General features: G+C 30.7%; 1 protein-coding gene across 1 annotated transcript in view; it reads right to left on the bottom strand.

The window, feature by feature from the left end:
• The window catches only part of RhoGEF3 (Rho guanine nucleotide exchange factor 3), a 1,152,743-nt gene that overhangs the window by 38,864 nt on the left and 1,094,042 nt on the right, over positions 1 to 19,837 (bottom strand). The window contains exon 12 of the mRNA XM_073985772.1: positions 9,622 to 9,697. Coding sequence (XP_073841873.1) covers positions 9,622 to 9,697 — 76 coding nt within the window. The remainder of the gene's footprint in view (positions 1 to 9,621; positions 9,698 to 19,837) is intronic.

Below are 19,837 nucleotides of genomic sequence, written 5' to 3'. Positions count from 1 at the left end.
TAGGCAAATTCCATAGTTTCCCAGGTGTGGTGAGTTTTTACAGAAATTCACCACACCTCCAAAAATTTACAAAATCAAAGAAAATTTGTTAATATATTACAAAAACATATTGTTTTTGAGTTTTTTTTCAGTAAAAGTAATTTTTTTGGCATGGTGAGCTTTTAAGAAATTCACCAGAACACTGAAAACATGCCAAATTGAAGAATAGTTGTTTAACTCTTCGAAAAAATTAGTTTTTTTAATTTTCATTAATAAAAGTCACATTTTTTTTGGCCAAAATACTTGAAAATTTGGTCCTTCGTCCACATTTGAGAAATGTGTATTATTTTACGCTGCAAAACTAAGTTTTAATAATACCAAAATCTATTTTGAGGATCTTAGAACATTAGAACACATAAAGTTTGGCATATTCCATAGTTTCCCAGGTGTGGTGAGTTTTTACAGAAATTCACCACACCTCCAAAAATTTACAAAATCAAAGAAAATTTGTTAGTATGTTACAAAAACATATTATTTTTGAGTTTTTTTTCATTAAAAGTAAATTTTTTTGGCATAAGAAAACTTGTTTTCCAATTTAGGATTTTTTCAAGCGTTAAATTTTTTACAATATAAAAATTTCACTGAAAAAGCTTTTGATTTGAAAACCAACTTGTTTATACTTTTATCAGCTGAAGAAAAAAACTTTATTTATCTAAATATCATGTTTAGATTTCCAAAAACCAAAAAGTTCTCTGACCTTTCATGACCCGAAAAAATAACAAAAGGGGAAAACTTGTTTATTAATGAGTTCATTATCCAATTAAACAAACAACCACCACCCACCCACCACACCTTAATTTTCTTTCTTCATTTATATTTTCCAATTTTTTTCCACCATATGTTTTTCTCTAACAAAATAAAAATTCTAGGAAAAAAACACTTGCTTCTATTGGTAGCTTCTTGTTTAAGTTAACATTTTTGTTATTTTTTCTCTCTTCGCGATGAGCTGCTGTCATCGCCTACAACAATTACAACATAAAAGCTTTCAAATGTATACGCCGCGCCTGTGTGATGGAACACATCAAACAAAACTTCTTCAGTGGTGTCAACATATAACACTTTCTCTGTGTTTGGTGGGGGAGTAAGGGGTGCGCGGGTGGTGCGAAGGCATACATAGTGCACTTGAGACACACCCCAAGCAACATATGTTGCACAGAAGAAAAAAAAAAACAAACATTAGAAAATAAAACTAACAACAACTCCACTATTTTAATTTGAATTTTCCCAAAAAAAGGAGGAGAGAAATATTTCCCCAGAGGCTAGTACGGGATTTATTGGGAACGGTTTGCTGGAAGAGTACATTTGTGGGTATTCAAATGACCACTTTTTCTAGGGACAATAAATTGAGGGAAAGAGTAGCTCCTTTTTGGGAATATTGAGTCCATTCGAGGCAATTCTTCGTGGTTCATTATTAGTTTTTTTCATTTATTGATGTTTTGGAATGAAATTTTTCCTAGAACCAAAAAATATGGTTTTTTTCCAATTTCAAGTTTTACTTTGGGAACTTGGTTACTAAAAGAAACAGTGGCGCCCAAGCTGGGTCAATAAATCAACGAAAAGTGACGCCCAACCTGTAATTTTTTATTCATTAAATATTATATATATTATTGAAATATTTCCCCTTCAAATTTATATTTCTAATCAAACATTGAATTAAAAATGTAAGTAGATTGGAATTCCTTTGACATTTACTTGAATTTAGTTTGCATATTAGTTTTCAAATCAAAATAATGTTTCAATTTTCCCCTTTTAATACTTGTACATGTTTTTTAAATCTAAAAAAAAGTTCTTCATGTATTCTAAGATGACACTTAACAGACTCTCTTGCTTGGTAACCCCTGGCAATTATGAGAATATAACAAGCAAGCACATTTTTCCATAACAAAACCAAGTCAAGATGCAAATGATATGTGAGTTTATATATTCTAGCAATGTCATACAATATAATAACTTGTATATAAGACAAATGACAATATCACTTTCAAAATATTCTCAAGGGCCGATTGTAATAAATCACTTTAATTCTGTTTTATCAAATAAAGTCAAATCAAGTGGCCAAGTGGATGGCAGTATGCTCTCAATTTTATCTCAAGTAGTTACTGAAATGAGAAAAAAGAAAGTGAAATAATGAAATCAAAATTTCCCATTTCAATATTTTCACACCCTCTTATTGGTTACAGAGAAAATATCAAATTTCATTTTACATTTCTACGAAACAATCTGCTGTTGAGAAAATACTTCTTTAAGTGCAAATGACAGCTGTTGTTGATTATTGTGTGTGGACTCTTAAGAAATTTTGTTTATTAAGAACATGAAAAAAAGTTTGAGATTTTATTCTTGCATATGTTTTACTTTACGGCAGCAATGGTAATAAAAGCTTTTTATTAAATCCCTTTGGCAAATAAAGTATCCTTTTTTTTAAAGGAGAACGAACATCTGATGATGGTGGGATTGAAGTAGTTCCCACTTTAAGTGTTTTTAATAGCAAGAGAAAGTTTTTTCCTTTAAAATGGTATACAATGCTGTTCTCCCTTAAAAGTTTTTTTTTAAACCTTGAAAAAGTATTAGGCGCCACTTTTTTCACACTTGCTTATTTTAGGGCAAATTTAAATATATTTACCAAGGCTACCAATTAAGTCTATAAAAACTATTTTTAAATTTGTATTCCTTTATTGAAAACCACGTTGGGCGCCATTTTCGCACGTCATCGTCTATTGACACACATAACAATGGTACCAAATTGGGCGCCACTTTTCACAAGGCTTCACCAAACTTTACTCAATAAAAAGCAATCTTAAAACTTGTATTATCTTATTGAAACCCCTACCTTGGACGCCATTTTCCATATTCCAACTTCTATTAAATTGGTTTAAATAGAAAATATTAATTTGGCTGACTTTCAAAGTAATAAACCATTTGGAGCCCCAAATTGGGCGCCACTTTTTCACTATTACTAATTTTAGAGCAAATTTAAACATATTTACGAAGGCTTTATAAAAATTAAATTTATAAAGACAATTTTTAAATTTGTACTCCTTGATTGAAAACCCCACGTTGGGCGCCATTTTCACATTTCGTCTTCTATTGACAGACATAAAAAAGGTACCAAATTGGGCGCCACTTTTCACAAGGCTTGATCAAACTTAACCCAATAAAAGGCAATCTTAAAATTTGTATTACCTTATTGAAAACCCCACGTTGGGCGCCATTTTTAATAAACCTACTAAGTTAGATTAAATAGAAATGAAAAGAAAATATTCAATTGGGAGACTTTCAGAGAAATGGACCATTGGAGCCCTCCAAATTGGGCGCCACTTTTTCGCAATGGTTTATTTTAGGGCAAATGTAAAAAATTTTTACCAAGTCTAGATAAAAACTAAGTCTATATAGACAATTTTTAAATTTGTATTCCTGTATAGGAGCCCCAAATTGGGCGCCACTTTTTCGCCATGGTTTATTTTAGGGCAAATGTAAACATTTTTACAAAGGCTAGATAAAAACTAAGTCTATATAAACAATTTTTAAATTTGGATTTTATTGGAGCCCCAAATTGGGCGCCACTTTTTCGCAATGGTTTATTTTAGGGCAAATTTAAACATTTTAACCAAGGCTAGATAAAAACTAAGTCTATATAAACAATTTTTTTATTTGGATTCCTTTATAGGAGCCCCACGTTGGGCGCCATTTTTCACATTTCATCTTCTATTGACTTTACAGGAATAATTTAAAATTCTATTATTACCTAAACACAACTTAAGAGTTTTTTTTAGAGTTGTTTAACCAAATCTAAATTAGTAACTCAATTCCCATTAATTTCATATAAATCTAATCTAATCATAAAGGTGTTAATTATTAAAATTTTATTTGTGGTTTCAATCAAATAAATCACAACTAATTGTAGACTACCTAAGGGGTGGCGCCACTTTTTCGCAATAGTTTATTTTAGGGCAAATGAAAACATTTTTACCAAGGCTAGATAAAAACTAAGTCTGTATAAATAATTTTTAAATTTGGATTCCTTTATAGGATCCCCAAATTGGGCGCCACTTTTTCGCAATGGTTTATTTTAGGGCAAATGTAAACTTTTTTACCAAGGCTAGATAAAAACTAAGTCTGTATAAATAATTTTTAAATTTGGATTCCTTTATAGAAGCGCCAAATTGGGCGCCACAAATGGTTTATTTTAGGGCAAATGTAAACATTTTTACCATGGCTAGATAAAAACTAAGTCTATATAAACAATTTTTAAATTTGGATTCCTTTATTGAAATCCCCACGTTGGGCGCTTCTATCTTCTATTGACTTTACAGCAATAACTGAAAATTCTAAACACAAATTAACATTTTTTTTAATTTTTAAATAACCAAATCTAAGTTAATAACCCAATTCTCATTAATTCAAATAATTCTAAACTAATCTTAAAGGTGTTAATGATTTAAAATTGTATTTCTGTTTCAAACAAATAAATCACAACTAATTGTAGACTACCTAAGAGGGATGGGAAAACCTGCACCATGTCCATGGTGTTAAAACTCTTTATCACAATCAAGGTCAGCAGATCTTTTTGGACAGATTTTGTTTCCATTTAAGCTCCAAGCTATTACTAATTTTGTATGCCTTTCAGCATTTGTCGCTACAAATTACAATGTTAAATTGGCTTTAATTTATGCTCTTTTATGGACATAAAAGAGTTTTCTTAGAATAACCGCTCTGCTAGTAATCTTTTTTTTATGATGGGAACCATAATCAAGTTATGTGGTTCTTTTTTTCTTCTTTTCAATGTCTTACATATTTCTAATTATCTCAGTATCTAAGTATCTAACGAATATTAACACCCATGAAAATCCACAAAACAAATTGCTGGTATCCAAAAACAAAACTTAGGGCATGCTTATCCTCATTGCTGCCGGCTGGGGTTCTGTGGCATATGTCAAATGTTAAATATTTCCTTTATAGAGAGAGAGGGAGAGATAGACAACCAAATTGAGTTCTTGGTATTTTTTCGGAAGACTAATCAAATGTCTGGCTAAGGCTAGCTGGCTGACTGACTGGTTTGATTATTAATGAGTTTTCTGAACCCCTAGAAAAGCGACAACAGCAACAACACCAACAAGAATCAGTAATTTCACATTTTGTTTATTTATTTTATATTTAGAAGAGACCAGAGAATAAATGTTTAAACAAAACGAATAAAAAAACACAAAAACGTAATGTCAGGAAGGGCCGTCCATACGGATATGTAATGTCTGGTGGTGGTGGTGGAATGCATTTCTTGTTGCTTCGTTTTTTGTCGTTTGGGTGACTATCTGACTGCCGCCTGCCTGCCTCTATGGGTGTGTTAAAGTTCGCCCAATTGTCAGTATTGTATCGAGTTAGTTATTCAAACATTCATCATGTGCATTTCGAGTGTGTTGGCTGCTAGCTTGTTGCATTACCCTGATGTTTATCTATTTTTATATCCGCTTCTTGAATTTCGTTTTCTCTTCTATTCTGTTCCTAAGTACAGACATACAAAAACGCACACAAATAAATTGTAATCATGTGTGTTTTCGAAACAAAAAATATTTCTATGTTAAAAAAAAAAGGAACAAAGAAATTTCAAAAGCATTTAAAGGATGTATTTATTTTCTTAGTGTGGCCCCAGCCTTAAATTTCCTTGAAAAGGAAGAAAAAAGAAAAACATATTTAAATATTCAATGCAAATGCCAATGCAGACAGAGAATGTGTTTTTTCTACATCTGTGTGATCTGTGTGTACATAGGAAAACCACAAATCCTTCATCAGCACAAGTGTTATCTTGCAGGATATTCAAGGAATATGTAAATTCCCATTTAGAAAAACAACAAAGTAAATTAAATAATCTTCAAAATTTTGGGAATTATAGAAAGAGTACGAGATTTAGATAAGTCCATTGTTTATGAATATTTAAGAATGTATTCTTTTCTCTATATTTTTTTGAATAAATGACAAAGAAAACTCTAAAATATTCAAACATCAAAAGGATATTCTTATCACAGATCAAAAGGAAACATTTGTAAGAGTTGTTGTTGTTGTTAGATTGTTGGAATTTAATAAAAACAGGAAATTGCTAATCGTGGTAAACAAAAAAGAAATTGTAAATACAGATTTTGTGATTTTTAAGGAAATTTCAACGTTGGGCGCCACTTTCTCTCTACAATCAATTGTAAAATTTTTTAAGGAAGCAGAATGGCAATAACAGTTTATTACTTGGGGGATGGATACATGTCAAATAAGGATGGAAACAAATTTTCTAACAAAAAAATCCCACGTTGGGCGCCACTTTCTATCTACAATCGATTGTAAATTTTTTGAAGAAATCAGAATTGCAATAACAATAAATTTCTTGGGGAATGGATACCTGTCAAATAAGGATGGATACATTTTTCCTAAAAAAAATCCCACGTTGGGCGCCATTAGCTATAATTTATCAGTTAGAAAACAATATACAGAAAAACTGAAATAAATATAGAAGAAATTTATAAGGAATTCCAGACAATTTAAGATGTTTTTTTTAACGGAAACCCCATATTGGGCGCCACTGGCTACACGAAAACAGTTGGAAAACCTTCTTGAGAAATAGAATACAAATAATACGAAAGTTCAGTTTAGAAATTCATATCAATTAAGGGTGTACAGTTTTTTTTTTTTTGGGAAAAATCACACGATGGGCGCCATTAGCTATAATTAGTTCAGTAGCTATATAAGAAAATATGTATAAGGATAAGATATTTTTTGAAATTATTTACAATTTATGATGATTTCTAAAGCAAACCACTGCACAGTGGTCCCACTTGTATAAGAAGGTGCGACAAAAATATTTATAATCGTCGGATCAATCTGATTTTTTTCAGTATATGCTAAAAATAAGTAAAAAATACTTTAGCCAAAAAATCATCAATATGGGTTCAGTTTTTGTCTATAGCCCCATGTAGCGGTACCACCCAATTTCAGGTATTTTTAAGCTTTTATCTACAGTTTTGACCCTAATTGGCTGTACTTTGGTATTTGGGGTTTCCAAAGCTTCAAAAACCTCCTGCGCAAAAAATTTGTGGTCTTAGATCCAGGTTTCGGTATAGCTCTCATATTACGATACCTCCCGATTTCAGGTATTTTGAAGATTTTATCAAAATTTTCGGCCCAAAGTGGTTGTAATTTGCCATTTGGAGTTCTCAATGGTCAAAAACCTTCTGCGCCAAAAATTAATTGTGTTCTTGGGTCCAAGTTTCGGTATAGCCCTCATATTACGGTAGCCCCCGATTTCAGGTATTTTTAAGATTGTATCAACATTTCGAATTGGTTGTAATTTGCCATTTGGAGTTCTTAATGATCAAAAACCTAGGTCTTTTCAAATTATTTGCGTAGTTTTGCCAATGGAAACCTCCACAGTGGGCGCCACATGCCACATTTCTTAGCTTGAGTAATTTTTTAAGGACTCAGAATGGGTTGCAATTAATTATTAAGACACATTTAACCTAGGCAAATAAGAGAATTTGGGAATTCCTGACAAGTTGATAAGCTTCTTTTTACAGAATCCCACATATTGGGCGCCACTCGCTACTTGCCAATAATTTTGGAAAAATTTTAAGGAGACAAATAGCAAGAAATCGAAAGAATTTAAGGAATTCTTGAGAATTTAGAAAGAAAATATTTTTTAAAGTCATCCCCACTTTGGGCGCCATTGCCAATAATTTTCAGTTAGGCAACTATATGAAACAAATACAGAAAAAAACGAAAATAAAATTTAACTTTAATTATAATATTCGTTTTTATAATATTTGTGTAATTTTGTCAAATGAAAGAAAATATTTTTTAAAGACATCCCCACGTTGGGCGCCATTGCTAATAATTTTCAGTTAATTTTGGAAAAATTTTAAGGAGACAAATAGCAAGAAATCGAAAGAATTTAAGGAATTCTTGAGAATTTAGAAAGAAAATATTTTTTAAAGTCATCCCCACTTTGGGCGCCATTGCCAATAATTTTCAGTTAGGCAACTATATGAAACAAATACAGAAAAAAACGAAAATAAAATTTAACTTTAATTATAATATTCGTTTTTATAATATTTGTGTAATTTTGTCAAATGAAAGAAAATATTTTTTAAAGACATCCCCACGTTGGGCGCCATTGCTAATAATTTTCAGTTAGGCAACAATATGAAACAAAAACAGAAAAAACGGATAGAAAATTGAACTTTAATTAAGAGATAGCCGTTTTTATAATATTTGTGTAATTTGGCAATGAAAGAAAATATTTTTTTAAAGAAATCCTCACGTTGGGCGCCATTGCTAATAATTTTCAGTTGGACAATTATATGAAACAAAAACAGAAAAAAACGGAAAGAAAATTTAACTTTAATTAGGAGATAGCCGTTTTTATAATATTTGTGTAATTTTGTCATGGAAAATCCCACATTATAATTATTATTATTATTTTTATTATAATTTTTTCATTATTATTATTATTATTTTGTTATTATTATTATTATTTTCTATTATTATTATTATTATTTTCTTATTATTATTATTTTGTTATTATTATTTTCTATTATTATTATTATTTTATTATTATTAATATTGTTATTATTATTATTATTGTTATTATTATTATAATTATTACTATTTTTATTATTATTTTATTATTATTATGTATATTTGAAGTTCCTCTTAATGTGTGAAGCTCTTTTAACGGAAGTCTACATATTCAGCGCTCGATCATTTAGAAATCATTCTTAGAAAGCAGAATAACAATTATTCTAAAGTAGTTAACGAAATCATATTAATTAAGGAGGAATATGTTTTCTTTTTTAACTAAAAACAATATCTAAAAATTAAAAAGAAAAAAATAAAACGCTGTAAAAAACAAAAACTTGGAAATAAATTAGCACTATTTTTCAAATTATGTGTGTACTTCTGACAATGGTAACCCCCTACATTAGGCGCCACTTGCTATATTCCGTGCGTCTGGGTGGCTTTTAAGGAATCAGAATCGAAGTATACAACGTTGGGCGCCATTTGCCTCATTTCACAAAATGGGTAATATTTTAAGGGACCAAAGTAAAACTTTTCTAAAGCAAGTTAGAAGCGAGATGTAAAAATATTTTTGTCTTTTTTTAAGCCACTCCTCCTCCTCCCCATATTGGGCGCCAGTTTTGTAAATTTCATTGCTAGGGAATATTTATAAAAAACTGAATTTATGACGCAAGACGTACAAATTATCATAAAATATATTTGTTTTATTTTAAATGCAAGTTACCCCCTCTTTGGGCGCCATTTCGTAACATTTCATGGGTAGGGATATTTTTATAAGATATGCCGGTTTTTTCTATAGTTTGGCATTCCCAAAAATAACTGGAGGTACCCATAGGATAAACTTGATGAAAATTTTTGATAGCCTTGAACCACGTTGGGCGCCACTTTTTAATATACGACTTTTTGCAGAATTTAATGTCAAATGTTTTTAAAAATATTTTTAAGTTTTTGCCTTTTTAGGGGGAAGGCCATTATTTGTGAGATTTTAATTAATTTAATTAAATTAATTTTTTTTAAATAAATAAAACTTACCAAATTTGTGAGGAATCCATTGCGTACACCAATTACACTAACACCATCATTTGTTGATGTGGTGGTACGGGGAAATCTGTAACAAAATTAAAAAAATACACATTAGAAAAAATGGCAAGTGACAAAGATTCTAAACTCATAAATTAATACTTGTGGAAAAAATGGAAAAATGTTGAAAATTCATAAATTACAAGTTGTGGAAAAAATGCAGAGAAAATGTTGTTTACCCGCCCGGAACAAACCATAAACATTTATTGCCACAATCGAACAAAAGAAAGGAAATACAGCAAACATTCCCCTAAAAATTACATATTCCTCCAAGGTTTTGCTTGTTTGTGTTAATCACGCAAAATTGCAACATTGCAATAAATGTGGCTGGCTGGCTGCACATTTACCTGTGTATTTTTGCAAAAATTTTGGGGTGGTCTTTCTTTAATCCAACAAAGGATTTTGCCGCCCATAATCAACAAGAACATTCTACATTTGTCCTTTACGAAAAAAAAGAGGAAAGGACATGATTTGTTTTCTTTTCGGGAAAACCATTATTTTCTTGAATGCAACATACTAAGGGTGAATGATGAGATCGATGTTTTACAGGTAAAAATGACATAAAACAGCAGGAAACTGATCTAAAAACATAGCCTACAGATTTACTGTAAAACACAAAAGATTTAAGGCATTGCCTTTTATTGTTGATGGATTATGAAGGGATGCAAGCATTGATGATGAATTGTAAAATTTGAGCCCCGGAGGAGGGAAAATGAATTTAAATAAAATTTCCTTAAGAAAAAGAAGTAACACGAGATTGTTTTTCTATTCAAAAGATAATGAAAAATTTAGAAATTACATATTTGCATAGGTTACCTGCTTGGGCGCCATTTCTATGGTATATTGTATTTTTTTTTGCTATTGTTTTGATACCAAATAAATTTAATTCTTGGAATAGTTAAAAAAATTGTTTTGTAAATTAAATTTAGCCAGTTAATATAATGGTGGTAGATAATTAACATGACATTGTCCTTAATGGTTGGGCGCCAATTGTTAATAATTCTGGGAATGGGAATTTTTATGAGTACGAGAAAGGCTTTCAAGTTGAGATTTATGTTAGCCAATTTTCCCTATTTGGGGAGAGAGGTGAGACTTATGGAAACCTTTACCCATGATTGCCATATCTCACCGGCAATCTGACAATTGGTGTATGGAAAATTGTCAAATGGAAATCTGGATCAACTTGACCATCATATCAACTAGGCATGTTGAGGACTAAATCCTTATTGACAATATTTCAAATGACAATGCAATTTTTAAAATCATTGATAAAATTTCCAGTTACACAGTTATTAAAATCTTTCCATTTGACATTCTCCTGGAAACCTGGACATAACACAATTTCCTTGACTTGCATTACATTAGAAATTTGTTCAGCAACATGCCACAAAACCAATTAACAACCAATGCATATGCAAACACAGACACAATATCCTTGAAATTTGTTAGAATAAATATTCAAAAGTTACGCATGTGACACGCAAAAGATGAACTTTTAACACTTTGAATAATACGCAACTAACACATACTCAAACACACACAAATGCACTCAACCACAAAGAGCAACAAGAAGAGAAAAGAGGAAGCTGAAAAGTGCAAATGATTTATGATGGTATGACAAAACTAAAAAGGATAATATGTACAGACACACACACATACAATTTAAATAAAAAGGATAGTTTCAAAGAATTTGAATAGGCCACCCAAATTACATTCACTCTTCTCTCCTGGTGATATGCACGCACACATAGACACAGATAAATGAAATTATTGTATGAAAGTATTGAAAATAAATTCCTAGAATATTTTTATAGTTATTCTTCTTGCAATGCCCACTAACAATGATGATAGGACAGGACATGAAAGATTGTGTATCAGTAATTAGTGATGAAATTGTAGCATACATGGGTTTCCTTTTAGGATTGTTTCACTGGAATTGTTGGCTGCTTACATTTTTACAGTCCTACAGAACTGTGTGACTAAGATAATGAAACGATGTTGCCTTTATTGTTTGGATGCTGTAGAGATTTTTCTTGGACTATTAGAAAAAAATTTATAAATGAAAAAAAAAGATAATTAAAAAGAAATGCCGATAAGCCGTAAAAAGGTGGGAGGAAGGTGTACAAAATTGACAGGTGATAGTTGGATTTTTTTGTGTTGATTCAGGTATAATTTTTTTCTCTGTATTTCTTGTTGGAAGGAAACAATGAAAGATTTACAGGGCATTAAGGTTCTTTAATAGTAAGGAAGTTTTTGTGAGATTTTTTTTTGTTTAAGAATCACTTGAATGTCTTTGGGCAACAGCTGCTATTTGAAAATAAATTGCTATAGGGGAGAAGGGCAGCAACAGATGTCTGAAAAGAGTATTATTTGAAAGGTATTTTTTTGATTTTTGAGATTTATTAAATATGTGTAGGTATTTGTTTAAATTTATAATAAAGTATTTTATAAAAAAAAAATATATATTAAAATAAATATCAGAATGTGGGACATTATATTATTAAATATTTGTGAAGTTGTAATTCTCGGACACTCTGAAAAAAAAAAAACAAAAATATTGAAAAAAGAAAATATTTGTCTGGACCTATGAACCGAAATAACAAAATCTTTGTCTGATCTTGATCAGTTAGATAATCAGTTAGGTAATTTTAGAAGAAAGTAAAAAACAAGAAAAGAAATTTAATTTGAACCAAAAGATTGGTATTTTTTAGATTATTTGTGTAAGTTTGTCAATGGAAAACCCCACTGTGGCGCCCACTTGCTATATTCCGTATTATGGGGTAACATTCCAGGGAATCAGAATCGAAGTCTTTCAAAGAAATTTGCAATTTCACCAAAAGCTAGCACTTTCCATGTTATTTGTGTAATTTTGTCAATAAAACCCCCTCATTGGGCGCCAATTGCTATATTCCTTACCTTGGGTAACTTTCTAAGGAATCAGAAAAAACCAAACATTTGTTTGATCTTGAGACAACTGAATTAAAAATGAAAATTTTGAAGCATCCCACGTTGGGCGTCATTTAGTCAGATAGGTAAGTTTAGAAGAAAGTAAAAAACAAGAAAAGAAATTTAATTTTTACCAAATGTTTGGTATTTTTAGATTATTTGTGTAAGGTTGTCAATGAAACCCCCACATTGGGCGCCACTTGCTATATTCCGTACCATGGGGCAACTTTCTAGAAATTTGCAATTTGCAATTTCACAAAACTATAGGCATTTTCAGATAAGTTGTATAATTTTGTCATTGAAACCCACACATTGGGCGCCACTTGGGCCCACGTTGGGCGCCATTTATTCAGATAGGTAAGTTTAGAAGAAAGTTAAAAACAAGAAAAGAAATTTAATTGTTACCCAAGGTTTGGTATTTTTAGATTATTTGTGTAAGTTTGTCAATGAAACCCCCACATTGGGCGCCACTTGCTATATTCCGTACCATGGGGTAACTTTCTAGGGAATCAGAATCGAAGTATTCCAAAGAAATTTGCAATTTCGCCAAAAGTTAGCACTTTTCAGGTTATTTGCGTAATTTTATCAATGGAAAACCCAATTTTGGGCGCCACTTGTGTATTCCGTGCGTTGGGTAACTTTTTATCCCTGATCATTTAGGAAAGGAACTTTCTTACAAATTATAGCAGCAAATATAAAAATATACGAAAGTTGCATTTCCATTTATCAAAAAACCAATTTTTTTAGAATTTCTCACAATTTAAGATGATTTCTATAACGACAAAGACCATATTGGGCGCCACTTGATACATCCGATTTTTTGGGAACATTATTTTAGAATCAGAATAACAATAATACGCAACTTTAGTTTAGGAATTCATTTCAATAAAAAATGAAAATTTGAACTAAAAATTCCACGTTGGGCGCCATTAGCTAAAATTGATCGGTTGGATGACTATATATGAAAAGAGAGAGAGAGAGAGAGAGAGAGAGAGAGAGAGAGAGAGGAAAAAATATAAATAGATTTGTATTTTAACCCAAACCTAGGTATTTTAAGACCATTTGTGCAGATTTGTCAAAGCAAAACCCCTCATTGGGCGCCACTTGCCATATTCCGAACATTGCTTAACAGTCGTAGGAATCAGAATCAAAGTATTCGAAAACATTTTTAGCAAATTATTATTACGCAATATGTTATAAGTACAATAAGGATATTTTTCTTTTAATTTAAAGGAAAGCCCCCACGTTGGGCGCCACTTGAGTTCATGGAACATTTCTAAGAATGCACAATTGAACTACTATAAGGTATATTAGGATTCCAATTACAAGCTAAGATAAAAATAAATTAAGTTTTGGCTGATACCCCGCCTTGGGCGCCAATATAGTTTTAATCAATATGCTTGGTAAACTTCATGAGACAGCATAAATAATATAAATAAATTATTACTATTAAAAAAATCTAGATGTTTTTACACGAAGCTTATAATTACATATGTCCATTGCATATAAATACAACGTTGGGCGCCAATTGCAATATTTCATAAAATGGGTAATATTTAACAAGAACAGTTATCCAAAAATAATTTAGGAATATATTTGTATGATGTGAGAATTGCAATAAAAATATTTCTTGTTTAATTTAGAACGAAAAACTGCACGTTTAGCGCAATATAAATACAACGTTGGGCGCCAATTGCAATATTTCATAAAATGGATAATATTTAACAGGAACAGTTAGCCAAAAATAATTTAGGAATTTATTACAAGGTATGAGTGAGAATTGCAATAAAAATATTTTTTTGTTTCATTTGGAACGAAAAACTCCACGTTGGGCGCCAATAAAGTATATTAAAAAGTTCATATTTTTTGACCTGCAGTCTGTCAGAGAATGTTTTGCACCTTATTAGTCAATTGGCAAAATATTTTAAATCTGATTTTTTCGTACACTATGTGGGACATTTTACTCAAAAAGATAATTATTCCATATTACGTTGGGCGCCAACAAAGTATATTAAGAAGATCATTTAAGTACTTCCCCGGTAAAAATATTTTTTGACCTACAGTCCGTCAGAGAATATTTTGCACCTTATTCGTCAATTGGCAAAATATTTTAAATCTGATTTTTCGTACACTATGTGGGTCATTTTACTCCTTCAAAACTTCTCCTATGTTCTGCAGTGAAATTTTTGTCCCAAATTCCATGTTTCATTGACAAATATTTCCGTGAAATTATTACTTTCTTTTCCTTTTGGAACATTTACAACACTTCCACAAAAAATTTCCACTAATCACCAGTTTTAATTTTGGGATAATCCATCATTATTTTTGCAGCCACTCTAATTTAATTTTAATATATCCTTTAGGTTCATTAATGCGAATCACCACCAAAACGGAATACCACCACCCATTCGCGTATAAAAAGGGTTCCGGGGAAACCCCCCATGTTTTTATGTTGTTAATTATAATTACCTTTGACGTCTTTGCATGGCCGAGGCAGCTGATGCTGATTTGGCCAATAATGAAGTACGTTTTTTAGTTGTCATGGCAAGTGAGGTTGCTCTACGTGATGTTGACAATGAGGATGAGCGGGGAGATGTTGATGCTGGCGTTGGGGTTGGGGATGATGATGATGATGTTGATTCTGACGACGATGTAGTGGAGGATGACAAAGAAGCAGAACATACTCCTGTTGTTGTTTGTAATATTTCCTCCATATTTGTATTGCTGGTAAATGATACACAGGATGCTGCTGGTGATGATCCCGATTCAATTGTTGACATTGTTGCAGATGCCTGTGACATTTTTGCACATGTTAGTGAATATGAACCTTTACGAGTTAACATTTTATGGCACAGTTGTTGTTGTTGTTTTTGTATAACAATGGTAAAGATTACAATGAAATTGTTGTATAAAATTCCTGTTGTTGTTGTTAAAATTACACTATTACACTGACTCCGGTTATGAGGACTTGAAAGCCGATTACCGCTTATAAAGTTGTTACCGTTGTTTTTATGAGCACATAGTAAATTGTATATCCACAAATGCCGTATAAAAATAATACGGTCCCCATGGGTTAGCATAATAATAATATTTCACATTGGGGATCAGCAAAAGTTGCTGGTATCGGTTGCAGTTGACATTAAAATGCACATTGGTTAAACACACACATACACGGCTCACACCAAAAGAATTTGGGGTATTTATTTTTTTTCGTTTTTCATATTTTTTATTTAATTTTTTTTGAATATTTTTGTATTCTGCTTCTTCTTCTTCTAGCAGTAGTATGCACTTTTACGTTATTTTTTTTTTCTTTTGAATAGGAAGTCACGCGCGTATTATTTTTACGTTTCATTTACGAGAGTGAATTTTCTTCATGTGATGATCGCTTCGTTTGCTGCGGCGTTACGTTAATCCATTCATTGTATATTTCGAGATACGTTCCCGTAGACGTTTCAAGTAAGACTAACAAAACATTGGCGTATGGAGAATAAACAGCCATAGGATTTTTCGTATGAACCGAGTATCTGTGTGGCAGAAAGAGAGTGTGAGTGAGTGAGTGTGTGTGTGTGTGTGCGTTTGTGTGCCTTTGTGTGCCTTTTGTGGTAAGCCTATGCACATTTAGTACGAATGTTTTAAATAACCAAAAAGACCCTTAACACAAAAACCTCACACTCTTCAACAAACTCACTCACACACACACGCACAGATACTCGCCCTTCTTTCATTAAACTCTTCTGAACATATGCAGATACTTGTTCGGATGGTAAAACAACATACTATATTCAAAGAGGATGGCTGGATGCATACTTAAAACCAAAAACAACAATAATGCAGCATTGTCGCCACCAGCTACAAAAAAAAAAACAATACACAAAGTGAGTAAATTTTGTTTTCTTCAATAATTTCAAACTGCCGGTTTAGGTCTCTCTCATACTCTTCTACTTCTTCTCCGCTATAGTATGGAGGTCGTAAGATTCCCTTCATTCACAAAATCCATGAACAACACACAGAACATACATAGAAGGAAGAGGAAGAAAAACATAAAAATTAGGCACAACATTAGGGTAGGTAAAGTAAGTAATGACAACTGTCTGATAAAGTAACAACACACCAACGATCGGGGCTAGCACAGAATGAATGTGTAGTGTAGATGCACGGACGGACGAAAACCCAAAAGACTGGAGTAAAATGTCATGCAAATCTGCTGTGCTGGCACAGTGGAGGAAAATTTGGGATTTTTCGAAAGAACCTGAATGGAAAATTGCTCAAATAGTATTTACCCACAATATTGAATTATTATCCAAAGCGTGATTTAAACCAAGTTATCCACATAATTTATCCACGTAATTTAAAAACATTATCCACCATATCCACGTAATTTAAAATCATTATCCACGTTTTGAAAATGATATAGAATCATTATCAACGTTATCCAAATAACTTTAAATTTTTATCCACGTTATGAAAATGGTAAGGATTCATTATTCACGTTATGGAAATAATAAAGAATCATTTTCCACGTTATCCAAATAAATTAAAATCATTATACAAGCTATGAAAATGATATAAAACTATTATCCACGTTAAAAATAATATAGAATCATTATCCACGATATCCAAGTAACTTAAAGTCAATATCCACGGTATCCAATTAACTTAAAATCGTTATCCACGTTATCCAATTAACCTAAAATCATTATCCACGTTATCCAAATAATCTAAAATCATTATCCACGTTATGAAAATTATATTTCCATATAATTTTTTTTATATCCACGTTATCCAAATAACCTAAAATCATTATCCACGTTATCCAAATAACCTAAAATCATTATCCACATTATCCAAATAACCTAAAATCATTATCCACATTATAAAAATGAAATTTAGTAATTATCCACGTTATGCAAATAACTTAGTATCGGTTTCCGCGTTATTCAAATAATTAAAAATCATTATCCACGTTATGAAAATGATATAGAACTATTATCCACATTATTCAATTAACTTTAAATCATTATGCACTTTATCCAAATAACTTTAAATCATTTTCCACGTTAAGAAAATTGTATAGAATCATTATCAACGTTATCCAAATAACCTAAAATCATTCACGTTATAAAAATGATATTAAGACATTATCCACGTTATCCAATTAACCTAAAATCATTATCCACGTTATCCAAATAACCTAAAATCATTACCCACGTTATCCAAATAACCTAAAATCATTACCCACGTTATCCAAATAACCTAAAATCATTACCCACGTTATCCAAATAACCTAAAATCATTATCCACGTTATGAAAATTATACAGAATCATTATCCACGTTATCCAAATAACCTAAAATAATTATCCACGTTATCCAAATAACATAAAATCATTATCCACGTTATAAAAATGATATTTAGTAATTATCCATGTTATGAAAATAACTTAGTATAGGTTTCCGCAATATTCAAATAATTAAAAATTATTATCCACGTTATGAAAATTATATAGATTCATTATCCACGTTATCCAAATAACATAAAATCATTATCCACGTTATAAAATTGATATTTAGTAATATCATTATCCACGTTATGAAAATGATATAGAACTATTATCCACATTATTCAATTAACTTTAAATCATTCTCCACTTTATCCAAATAACTTAAAATCATTATCCACGTTATGAAAATTGTATAGAATCATTATCCACGTTATGAAAATTGTATAGAATCAATATCCACGTTATGAAAATTTTATAGAATCATTATCCACGTTATCTAAATAACCTAAAATCATTATTCACGTTATAAAAATGATATTAAGTCATTATCCACGTCATCCAAATAACCTAAAATCATTATCCACGTTATCCAATTAACTTAAAATCATTACCCACGTTATCCAAATAACCTAAAATCATTATTCACGTTATAAAAATGATATTAAGTCATTATCCACGTTATCCAAATAACGTAAAATCATTATCCACATCATCCAAATAACCTAAAATCATTACCCACGTTAACCAAATAACCTAAAATCATTATCCGCGTTATGGATATGATATATAATCATTATTAACGTTATGTAAAAAACTTTAAATTTGTATCCACGTTATGAAAATGGTAAAGAACCTTTATTCACGTTATGAAAATGATAATGAATCATTGTCCACGTTATCCAAATGTATTAAAATCGTTATAAACGTTATGAAATTGTATATAACAATTATCCACGCAAAAAAATAATATAGAATCATTAAACCTGTTATCCATGTAATTTAGTATCATTGTCCACGTTATTCAATTAACTTAAAATCGTTATCCGTGTTATCCAAAGAACTAGAATAATTATCCACGTTATGAAAATGATACAGAAGCATCAAAATTGATTGACGATACAGAATCATTATCCACGTTATCCACATAACGTGAAATCATTATCCACGTTATCCAAATAACGTGAAATTATTATCCAAATAACTTAACGTCATTATACATTTTTTAAAATCATTATCCACATTATAAAAATAATACAAATTTATTATCCACGCTATTCAAGTAATGTGAAATCATTATCTACGTCATCCCAAAAATTTTAAATTATTATCCACTTTATTCAAATAACTTAACATCATTATTCACGTTATAAAAATTACTTATAATCACCATTATCCAAGTAACTTAAAATCATTATCCACGTTATCCAAATAATTTAAAATCATTATCCACATTATAAAAATATTACAAATTTATTATCCACGTCATCCCAAAAATTTTAAAGTACTATTCACGTTATTCCATTTACTTAAAATCATTATCCACGTTATGAAAATGATATAGAATCACGTTATCCGAATAACATGAAACCATTATCCAAATAACTTTAATTCATTATCCACGTTATCCAAATAACTTAACATCATTATCCACGTTATACAAATTACTTATAATCATTATCCACGTTATCCAAATAATTTAAAATCATTATCCACATTATAAAAATATTACAAATTTATTATCCACGTCATCCCACAAATTTGAAATTAATATCCACGTTATTCAAATAACTTAAAATCATTATCCACGTTATGAAAATTATATAGAATAACTATCCACGTTATCCGAATAACATGAAACCATTATCCAAATAACGTGAAATCATTATCCACGTTATCCAAATAACTTAATATTATTATTCTCGTTATCCAAATAACTTGATAT

This window comes from Musca autumnalis, unplaced genomic scaffold (assembly GCF_047663935.1).
Source record: "Musca autumnalis isolate F117 unplaced genomic scaffold, ASM4766393v1 scaffold_4, whole genome shotgun sequence".
Lineage (NCBI taxonomy): Eukaryota > Metazoa > Arthropoda > Insecta > Diptera > Muscidae > Musca > Musca autumnalis.
This window is presented reverse-complemented; position numbering and strand designations above follow the sequence as displayed.